Genomic DNA, 10,986 nt, shown 5'->3' on the forward strand with positions numbered 1-10,986 from the left:
AAAAAAAAAAAAAAAAGCTAATTTCACAAAGGCTTTTTTGAGACAATGGGAGAAATTTGAACGTGGACTGGATATTAGGTAGTATTAACAAATCCTTGCTAATTTTATTAGATATGATCATGAGTTGTAGCTATGTGGGAGGAAAGTTCTTTCATATTAGAGAAACATATTGAAGTGTTCACCAGTGAAATTTTATGTTGGGTCGGGGATTTAAATTACTCCACTTGAAATAAAGAAGAGGTATACAGGAAACAAGATTGCGGTTCTTTATACTATACTGTCTACTATCTACAGCTTTACATTTTCCACTAAAATTTTATTTTGTTTGTTCTAAAATTGAATGTCTCAGGACAAAACAAGTAATGCCAAGGAGGCTGGAGGAAGGAAATCATCCGACAGACCCTCCTCCTGCAGCCCCGATTCCTAAACCGAGTGAAGCGCTTCAGGGCAGGCGCTCCCCCCGCGCGCCCCGAGCACACCCCGCCCGCCACCCGCTCCGCGTCCTCACCTGCCGCCGTGGACACGGCAGGACTGGGGCTGGAAGGAGGCGTCCAGAAAGGCCTGGTCATCCTCGAAGGCGATATGCTCGCCCAGGAAGTCGGGGCCGGAGAAAAGCTGGATCTGGAGGCAAGGAGAGGAGGTGAGAGTGAAAGAGGGCGACGGAGTGGGACAGAGAGAATGGTGGAGCGGGGAGAGCTTCGAGATGAGGGAAAGGGACATGTGCGCCCCCACCAGCTCCCCGAGGAGTCCCCTGCCTCCCGCTCCTTACCTTTGAGACAAAGTGCAGATCATGCTCCCCGACCTGAAGGGAAGGACCAAAGTTTCGCGACTTAAGGAAGCTGTCGGCCCCTCTCCTCAGCTCCTCTTGGTTTGGTTACTGTCAACCCCGCCGCGGCTCTCCCTGGTCCCCGGCTTGCTTTAGCCCCGCCCCCTCCCACGCCCCCNCTATATAGGGATGGCCGGTTCGCTCACTGGTTGAGCGTGGTGCTGACAACACCAAGCCAAGAGTTGAGATCCCTTTACTGGTCATCTTTGAAAAAAAAAAATTAGGACAACCAGACATTTTGTGCCTCCTAATGTTATGCATATGGCACCACCTATACAATCTTCTTGCCAAAAAGACAAAACAAAACAAAGAACCCTGAATCTAATCAAGCTTCTAGCTCTAACTACCATTTTACAGGAAATATGGGGGACAGAGTAACAAGTTGAAAGACACTACCAGGAAGCAATCAGCCAAATATAGAATATGGGAAACTTACAGGACAAATTATTGGGTTTCCTTAAATAAGTAAATGGTATGAAACGAAGAGGAGGGGGACTATTATAGAGACCAAATTGACAAAACGCAATGTGTGGACCTTTTTTGGGTCCTCTAAAAAAGCTAATTTCGGGCCGGCCCGTGGCTCACTCGGGAGAGTGTGGTGCTGATAACACCAAGGCCCCGNGGCGAGGGCGCTGTTGCCTGCGCCCCAGTCGTCGCAGTTACGGTACACGCCCTTCTCCAGCACGTACTGCTCCCCAGAGAAGCCCACCTCCTGATAGGCCACCCACCTGCAGGAAGGGCGGGGAGCGGGTCAGCGGGCGTGGAGACGGCACCTCTCCTGGATCCGCCCCCGGCCCGCCCCGCTCCCCGCCCGGGATCACTCACACGCCGCTGAGCACGTGGATGGCCTGCGTGCTGGGGCCGTGTCGCACCAGCTCCACGTCCGGCAATGCCTTGCTCACCTCCACGCCGTGCCCCTCGAAGTCCATGGCTTCAAACAGCACCACGGCCGGGTCCCCGAAGTCCTGGGCCCCAGGGACAGTCAGGTCTCTCCCAGCCCACAGACGGAAACCCCTGAGAGTGCCCAGACCCCAGGGTTGTAGCCCACCCGGGTAATTAGGGGTCAGGCCCTCAGTGTGGCCTGGGGAAGAGCAGCAGGAAGGAACCCTCAGAGAACACTTCCAGGGAAAAGAGGGCAGGGGGTACCAATTCTTCCCTCCACATACTGCACTGGGGGAAGTCTGGCTGTGGCCAGAGGCAGAGGGATGGCCCAATTGCCCTTGCTTACCGTCCGGATGACCCGTAAGGAGGTCAGCAATTCGTCATAGCCTCCCCAGTGTGACCAGTCGGCATATTCCCCCTCTTCCAGCAAATACTGGTGGCCCCGGAAGCCTTCCTTCTCGTAGCCCACCCAGCTGGTGGAAGAGGGAGGATGGGCAGATACACTCAGTCACAAGAAGCCCACAGATGGATAAGGCGGCTGTCCCCACCCCTAGTGGTCGCTCCCCACCCCTAAAGGTAAAAGCCAGTGGGAGTGATGAGGCAGAAATAAGGGTCCTGAGTCCTCACCAGCCTCCTAGAACTCGCAGGGACCCGACAGAGGCCAGGTGGGGGCTCTGGCTGTCCTCTGGTTGCTGCAGGTTGTAGATGTCTCTGCTCACTTCCCAGCTCTGGCCCTGAAAGTGTGGGGCCTCATACACCACAGCCTGAGGGAGAATGTCAGGTTGGTGGGGACTCATGGGGACCCAGACCTAGCCAGCATCTGGCCCAGAGCTCTCTTCCCCCAGCCCTCCCACCCACTCACTGAGCTCCATCTCCTTACCTAACTCTACTCTGACCTCTGCTTGGTCCTTCCCATATCAAAAGCCACTTCCCAGTGAGCCCATCGGGTTCTCTCCTCCCAGACCCAGCTGCTGGTCCCCAGCATCTTCCTTTCTGGTCTTCCAGTCCAGGCCACGATGGCCACACCACCACCACTACCCCCACCCAAGGCCCTCTTTGACCCTGTAGCCCAGAGTCTTACCTTGGGCTCCCCTGGCTTCTCCACACTTGGGCAGCCCTGCAGAGGAGATACAGCTGAGACACCAGCCCAGAGGTGGAGGAAGACAGGTGGAGCTGGGACCTGGGATTTTCTTGACCCTGGGACCCCTAAAGATGGCCAACCCCATGTCTTTTCCCTCCCCCACCCCTTGGACTAATCCTTCCTCTCCTCCAATCCTCATTCCCAGTAAGATCTCCCAAGGGATAGTCTCCAAAGGGTGCTGTTTTACATTTCATCCCCCCCGACCACCCTTCCTTCCTAGACTGCAGGGCCACACAAGACTACTTGGGACCAGAAGCAGAGCGCAGACCTATTGGCCTGTGGGTGTGTCCTGCTCTTTACCAATCTCATGGGCTTCAGGGAGCCCACAGTGGGATCCGATGTACCCCAGGCCTCCAAGGTGGGGTACTCTCCAGGTTCCAGGATGAAGGGGGTGTCTTCAAAGAACGGTTTGGGGTACAACAGCCACCTGGGGGAAGGCAAAGAGGCTGCTGTACCCCAAACCCTAAGGGATATAGATTGGTGGATAGGAAGGAAGATCAAGAGAGGAGGAGGAGGTTTGGCGGGAGGCTCCCAACAGGGGGACTCTAGAGGACATTTTCAGTCCCCTGTAGTCTTTTGCAGTGGCCACTCCACAGTCTCCCTTCCTCTGACCTTGCCCTATCTAATTCAACGGCACACATATCTGCTTAAAAACCCCCAGTAGTTCTTTGTTAGCCTCACAATAAAGCCCAGCTACACAAAAAGGCCCTGCGATGTGGCCCCTTCCTTCCTTCTGGGCCTCATATCTCTCTACTTGCTGCTTACACTGGCCAGGCTGAATTTTTTCTTTCTTTTTTTTTTAAAGATGACTGATAAGAGGATCTTAACCCTTGACGTGGTGTTGTTAGCACCATCTGGGCCTCATATCTCTCTACTTGCTGCTTACACTGGCCAGGCTGAATTTTTTCTTTTTTTTTTTTTTAAAGATGACTGATAAGAGGATCTTAACCCTTGACGTGGTGTTGTTAGAACCATGCTCTCCCAAGTGAGCTAACCGGCCATCCTTGTACAGGGATCCAAACCCGTGGCCTTGGTGTTATTAGCACCACACTCTCCCAAGTGAGCCATGGGCCAGCCCTCAGGCTGAAATTTTGAAGCTTAGATCTCTCACCTACGGGCCTTTGCATGTGCTATTCCCTCTGCCAGATATGCTCTTTTCCCCATTCATTCAATTAACAAATATTTAGGGCCATCTACTCTGGGCCAGACCCCGCTTTGGGCATCAGGGATACAGTAGTAAACAAAACATACAAAATCCCTTCCCTCATGGAGCTTAGATTCTAGACCAACTCATCCGAGCTGAGGTGTCTCCTTCTCCAGGAAGACTTCTCTGACTCCCCCACTTCACCTGGCCCTGGCTGGTTTGGTACTTTTCCAAGCTCCCGCAGCCCTGTGCTCCCCCAGCCCAGAACTCTGGATTGCTATTGTCTGTTTACTTGCCCGTCCCCACCCGTAGACTGAGCACTTTTGAAGGTATGAGCTATGTCCTGTCACTTGTGTGTCCCCAGCACCCAGCACAGTGAATGTTAAATGAAAGAATTTCAAAATAGCCCAAACTCACAATCCTGCAGAGACAGTGACAGACGCCACCTTCAGGGGCCTCTCCAGGCCCTTGGGGTCCTTCAGGGCCCCAGTTAGCTTCACTTGGTCCCCCTCGAAGCCCTTCTCAGAGAACAGAAGGATCTCCGGGATGCTGTAGTCCTGCGGAAGGAGGGGTGGGAAGTGAAATGTAAAACAGCATGCCTTGGAGACCACCCCTGCCCCACTTCTGCCCCACTCCCAAGACTGTCCAGTCAGGGGTCCAGGGGGCTTCTGGGAAAACATTTGTGTCCATTCCCCCATAAACCAGGAGGGTAACTGGGGTCTTCTCTGCAAGGTCAGCTAGCCAGGCCTGAGACCAAAGCCCTTGCTGGGCCTTTGGGACCCAAGACCAAAGTTCCCAGGAGAACGTGCAAAGCACCTTGCTCATCCCCTTGCCTCTGGGTAGCCTAACTTCCAGCTGGTGGAGGGATGGGCAACATGGACAGCCACCTCCTGATGTCCCACTTTGACCCTTCCGTTATGTGTGATTCCTGCCTCTGTTCAGACTGGCTTTGCCTGCACCTCAGCCCTGGAAGCAGCAGATCCTCTCTGCACTCTTGGGCTTTCTTTCTTACTAGGATTATTTTCATCCCAGTCATTCACCAAATGTTTATAAAGCCTCTACTGAGGGCAAAGCACTGTGCAAAGGTCACATCCTCCCCATCCCATTTAGTCCTCCCAGTGGTGTTATTACTCCATTCACAGATGAAGAAAGTGAGGCTCAGCAAACTGCCCGAGGTCACATAGCGTGTAAGTAGCAAAGCCAAGAACAGAGCAGTGTAGTTTTTGTTCACCGTTGCAACCCAGCACTTGCCCCATGCCTGGTGCATGGTTGGTGCCCAATCCATGCTGAATGAATCAAATGAATCCAGGACCGTCTGACTTCAAAGCTTTTTTTTCTCTTGAACCTCATTACCTCCCACATGAAGATGAATTTATCGTGCGACACTCACAACAAATAGAGCATCTCACAATAAATAGTCCACAAACATTTGTGTGTCTCTGGAGAGGCTTTGAAAACTCTCATACCCTCCTCCTGGGCCACTGCACTAATTAAGACTCATCCACTCTTGCCATCTCCTACCAAGAATATTGCAACAGCTCTGGACTCAGTTATTCATCCTTTCATTAAAAACAAAAAACAAACAAAAAAGCCCCAAACGTCTGCTAGGTCCTGCTTTGGAGTCATTGCACTTTCTTCTGGGTCTCCCTAGAGGTCAAGATGGTTTTGTTCAGCTTAATTTCAGTAGTTTGTAAATTTGTTCTGTGAGAACAATGTTGTTGTTTTTTGCTTTACAAATATGAAATTTTAACACTGACTTTGCAAACCACACAGCCCTCTCCCTCAAAAATCAGAGGTGCCCCTCAGCTGGAAATCCCAGCCCTTCCTTGTCTCACTGCCTCCAGGATCCCCAGTCTTTTCTCCACTTGGCAACCAGAGGGATATTTCTTTTTTCTTTTTTTAAAGATGACCAGTAAGGGGATCTTAACCCTTGACTTGGTGTTGTCAGCACCACGCTCTCCCAAGTAAGCCACAGGCCAGCCCCAGAGGGATGTTTCTAAATCCCAGTCCAGTTATATGGCTTTCCTGCTTCAAACCCAACCCTCATACCCTAGCTTGACTATAAGCCCTGCAAGGCAGAAAGCAGATCTCCCCCACCTGACCACTGCCTGGCATGGTGCCTAGCACACAGTGGACATTAGTGAGCATCCGTGAGCAAATGAATGAACAAACATCCATGGCACCTCGGGTCTGACTCTGGGCCTGAGAGCCTGGACCCTGAGTGGCAGGTGACCTCACATCCACTCCCACCCCATCTCAGCTGCTCCAACCTGGTCCTGCTCCAGCACCAGTTCAAACTTCCCCAAGCTGGGGATTGGCCTCTGCCTGGCCCCTGCTCCCCAGAATCCCTTCCTTGCCCAGTCAGCTAAAAGGTTGACAATCTGCAGGTCAGTCCATAATAAACCCCTTTCGACCCCCTGCCCCACATAATCTCTCCCAAAGATTCCAACTCTAGGCACCCAAGGCTGTCTCCCTCCTCAGGGCCCAGGGCCCAGAGCAGATGGACAACATCTGGCCCCCACCCCCAGCCCACTCACCCGGACAACCCTCCTCAGGGAGCCAATGCCTTGGGTACTCCACGCTGGCCCCGTGGCTCCGAGCTCCACATCTCCTTCAGGGAGGACCAGCTTCTGGCCCTGGAACTCCGGCTCTTCGTATAGCACCCAGCTGTGGGCAGAGACCCCAGGGTCATAGGTGGGAAGGAGGGGCCCAAGGCCGCTGGATGGCTGACGGGGTTTCTGCCATGCTGGCCTGGGCACCCTCCCTGTCCTCTGCACCCCTGGGGTCACAGCCAGGACCTGTGCTGGGCACTCTCCACTCACCAGCCTCGCACCACCCTTATGGAGGCTACGAGGGCCCAGCCTGAGGCATCAGCAACGTCTTCCCAGACCTCCCTGCTGCTGCCTTGGCAGCCGGGCTCCGAGAAGAGGACCACCTGAGAAGGCACAGAAGGGGTCTTCAGGCCCTGTCTCCAGGTCCCTGTCTCCTGCTGCCCCCACCCACTTGCCCCCACACCCCTACCTTTCCGGGCCTGGTGTTCAGCTTGCCCTGGGTCTTCAGTGCTGGGCTCTGGAATGGAGGAGTGACAAGAAGCCTTACGGGGTCACTTGCTCACTGCTTCCCCACAACCTGCCATTCCAAGGATCCCACATCCTCTCTATTGGCCTCCACCCCCAAGGAGCTGGCCCACAGAGGATGCCACGCTCGTTCCTGAGTTCAGAGGCCTCATCAGCCTGTCCCAGGAGCTGGGTGCTACCACTCCCCTTCCCTAGCTTCCAAGACATGGGAGCCACCAAGCCCTTGGGAATCCACAGTGCAAACCTCCCACAGCACAGACAGGGAGACCGAGGCCCAGAGAGACATGGCCTACACAAGTCAACTGAACTAGACCTCCAACCCAAGCCTCCTGCCTCCAGAGTCTCTGACTCCCAGTACCACTCTCCTCACACCACCCAAACCCTGACCCGGGTGAGGCCAGGCACCTCCCTTGCCCACCCGAGGCCTCACTCACCCACCCCTCCAGGGCTGGGGGCTGGGCACGTTCAGGCTTCTCTGGCAGCCGCCTTTCACTGCACAGCAGGGGCAACTGTCCTGGCACCTTCCTGAGCCCTGGTGCCCCATGAGGTGGCAGAGCAGATAGTTTTGCACCCAGTGGTTCCAGGGCGGGGGCCTCCTTAGTGGCGGGTGCCAGACCACCAAAAAGAAGGCTACCTCCGAGACGGGAAGTGTGCCTGCTGCCCACAGGTAGTTCCGGCCCCGGCTCTGGTTGGGGACCCTGGGCACCTGCGACGTGCTTCTTCATCATCTGCAGAGGAGAGCAAGAGACCTGGCTGGGCCTGGCCGGGCGGAAGTCCCAGGAGGGGCTGGGCCCAGCTTTCTCCTGCCTGCGCTGGAGCTTCTCATCATCACTCAGATAGGGGTTCTCTGGCTCTTCTTCCTCAGACTCCTCTTCCTCCTCCTCCTCTGCCAGGGCAGGCACCTCCTGGGGGCTGGGTCCCAGCAGCCACGGCCCGGGCTGGTCCTCCTCGATGGCAGGCAGTGTGGCATACATGGCCAGGTAGGACGAGCGGGGAGCTCGTGGCAGCCGGTGAGTGCGGAGGATCTCAGGGGGCTCCATGCTCCGCAGGGTATCCAGGAAAATCTCCAGGTCAGCAGCCAGGGCCACCTCATCCTCCTCCCTTGATGACTGTGGAAGCATCTTGCCCTCAGTGGAGTCAGGGACCAGCTGAGACTCCATCCCAGCCTCTGCTCCAGTTGGCCCTGGGGCAGGGGTGCCTCCTGGACTGGGGGACACCTTGTCCACTGAGGAGGCTGGGGCAAGGAGAATAGCAGGGCCCTGGACAACCACCTTCTGGGTAGAAAATGGGGCAGCAGAAGCACCTGAGCCCTGGACTACCTTATCCTGTTTGGGGAACGGGGGTGCAGGGGCACTTGAGCCTTGCACAGTCTCTTCTATGGAGGGAGAAGGAGCAAGGCTGCCTTCAGTGCCCTGGACAACCTCTTTTGGGGTGCTAGGGCTGCCTTCTGGACCCTGCACAACCCTTGCTGGTTTGGGGGATGGGTCGGTAGGAGCACCAGGTCCCTGCACAACCTCTTTCTGGGTGGAGCATGGGTCGGTAGGAGCACCAGGTCCCTGCACAACCTCTCTGTGGGTGGGGGATGGGTCGGTAGGAGCACCAGGGCCCTGCACAACCTCTTTCTGAGTAAGGGAGGAGATAGAGACATTTTCAGAGTCCTGAACGAAGTTATTCTCTGGGAAGGATGGAGCAGGAAGACCTCCTGGGCTGGGGTCAGCCTTCCTTTTTGCAGAGGATAGGACAAGAGGTTGTCCAGGGACTGTAACAACCTTGATCCTCACCACAGGCAGGGTGGTGGCAGCAGGGGGATCTGTGAGCCCTTCCCTTTTTATTGGGGGCAGGACATGGGGAGTTGGCTGGGCCCTGGGGTAAGTGGGCATCACAGACTGCTCTGGGGGGTGGACTGGGCCCAGAGAGGGGGCATGATGGGTCTGGAGTCTGGGAGAGGAGGGTACTGGTGCTTGGTCCCAAGAAGTCTGGAGAGGGAGCTGAGTGGGGCTAGGGGCTCCCTGAATCCTCGGGGGCTCACAGGCCCTGGCATCCAGGGCTCTGCCCTGGTCTTCATCTGCGTGGGCTGCAGGGTCATCCTGGTTCTGAGGTGGGTGAGCACCTGCTGGGGTGCCTGCAGGAGCTCGGACAGAGCTGTCCTTTAGCTCTGTTGTCCCAGTCTCAGGCAGCTGTCCCAGGTCTGCTCCTCCTGTGCCACTCACACCCGGGCTCCTTGGCATGACAACCATGGGCCTGGGGAGGCGGCTGGCAGGGGTGCTGCGCTCCGTGGGCACAAGGCTACTCAGCAGCTCCACGGCCTGGCTGCGGCTGGGCGAGCCCTCAGCCCGGGGGCCCACCACCACTGTTCGCACTGTGCGAGCAACATTGCGGCCCCTTGGCAGGGCCTCACTCAAGAGTGTTGGCCCTATGGTCACAGAGCTGCTCGCCCATTGCTCCACATGCCCTCCCACCACCGTGGTGGTCCGCACAGTACGTGTCACTCGCCGTTCCTCGCGGCTCCAGGAGCTCCCACGGGGGAGACCCACACCTGGGTGGGGGCTCGGCTCACGGGGCCCAGGCAGCGGCACTAAGAGCTACGTGTCACTCGCCGTTCCTCGCGGCTCCAGGAGCTCCCACTGGGGAGACCCACACCTGGGTGGGGGCTCGGCTCACGGGGCCCAGGCAGCGGCACTAAGAGCTCAGTCCTGGCCCTGGTTCCCAAGCCTGGTGGCTCAGTCCTGGGAGCTTGGGGGCTGCCATCAGCGTGGTCTACAGTCTCCTGCAGCTTCCCCACTGGCCTTTTCTCCTTGGGGGGTGGTGTATACTTCTTGGAAAAGATGGGCCCATGGCTCTGGAAGTTCCTGGAGTCAACCCCATCCCGAGGGTCCTGGTAATTGGCAGTCTCTTCTTCCCGGGTAGCAAAGCCATTGACTTCCTCTCCACGGTGGCTATACTCAAGCATCTCCTCCTGGGGGGCTTCCATCTGGGCCCCTGACACCAGGGACACCTTGTGAAAACGGTGTCTGATCTCGTCCTGGGCAGGGGGCCGCTGTCGCCATGTCAGTGTGGCACTTACCACTCGGGCCTCGACTGGAGCCAGGGGCTCACCTGCCTCCTCCATGTTGGGCCCCAACAACCTGTCCTGAGGTGTTCTTTTCTCACTGTGGTCCAGCTCCCTGCAGATGATGCCAGGAAGAAGAGAAATGAAGGTCAGAGGGTGGTGAGGGTGGCTCCCCGAAGAGCGGAATAACTACCCCTGCCACAGTTAGGCTAGGTAACCTCGAGCAAGTCACCTGACCTTTTGGGTCTGTTTCCTCCTCTGTAAAATGGGCACAATACCCTCAGCTCTGATTTGATTCATCAGAGCCCTTCATCCACCCCTCTCCCCACTTTCAGGTGATCCCCTATGTCAGGGTCCTTTAAAGGGTGAAGCTGAGGCCTGAGCCTGGAAGGAGATAGAAGGGAGAGAGCAGAAAAGAAGATGCGTCTGACTCACTGGTCTATGGATGGAGCTGGGACTCTGCCCAAGGAGCCCTGGGTCTGGTACTCCAGGGGCCGAAAACTAGAAAACCAGAAAGCTAAAAACTGGGCAGCGTTGTTCTGACACTGTTCCTGACAAGGTGCTTAAAAAGGAAGTGAAAGAAAGATGGGCTTTGGCCTCAAGCAGAACTGAGTTCCCCCCTGGGCCTGTCACTCACTAGCTGGATGACCTTGGGCAAGCCACTTCTCCCCTCAAAGTGTCAGGGTCCCCAGCCACAAGACGGGAGTAATAAGAGTATGTGCTTCATTAGGTCTTGCCAGGATCCAGTAAGAGAGAAAGAATGAAAGCTAGCTTTATAAACTAAAGTGCTGGCTCATAAATGTCCCACTGTCATCTTGGAGATTTGTGACCAAACGTTAGCAGGTGTGCACGTGTGTGTGCTAGCAT

General features: G+C 55.9%; 1 protein-coding gene across 1 annotated transcript in view; it reads right to left on the bottom strand.

Moving 5' to 3' along the window:
- AIM1L (absent in melanoma 1-like) overlaps positions 1-10,179 on the bottom strand; it is a 20,006-nt gene extending 9,827 nt beyond the window's left edge. Inside the window, exons 1-14 of the mRNA XM_008586380.1 lie at positions 9,711-10,179; positions 7,505-9,606; positions 7,015-7,062; positions 6,816-6,928; positions 6,531-6,660; positions 4,411-4,550; positions 3,150-3,276; positions 2,790-2,825; positions 2,336-2,472; positions 2,055-2,181; positions 1,652-1,791; positions 1,438-1,554; positions 770-839; positions 509-621 (exon numbers count right to left, since the gene is read on the bottom strand). Coding sequence (XP_008584602.1) covers positions 509-621; positions 770-839; positions 1,438-1,554; positions 1,652-1,791; positions 2,055-2,181; positions 2,336-2,472; positions 2,790-2,825; positions 3,150-3,276; positions 4,411-4,550; positions 6,531-6,660; positions 6,816-6,928; positions 7,015-7,062; positions 7,505-9,606; positions 9,711-10,179 — 3,869 coding nt within the window. The remainder of the gene's footprint in view (positions 1-508; positions 622-769; positions 840-1,437; positions 1,555-1,651; positions 1,792-2,054; positions 2,182-2,335; positions 2,473-2,789; positions 2,826-3,149; positions 3,277-4,410; positions 4,551-6,530; positions 6,661-6,815; positions 6,929-7,014; positions 7,063-7,504; positions 9,607-9,710) is intronic.
- Between the last annotated feature and the right edge of the window lie 807 nt (positions 10,180-10,986).

Source organism: Galeopterus variegatus, unplaced genomic scaffold (genome assembly GCF_000696425.1).
Source record: "Galeopterus variegatus unplaced genomic scaffold, G_variegatus-3.0.2 Scaffold109, whole genome shotgun sequence".
NCBI lineage: Eukaryota > Metazoa > Chordata > Mammalia > Dermoptera > Cynocephalidae > Galeopterus > Galeopterus variegatus.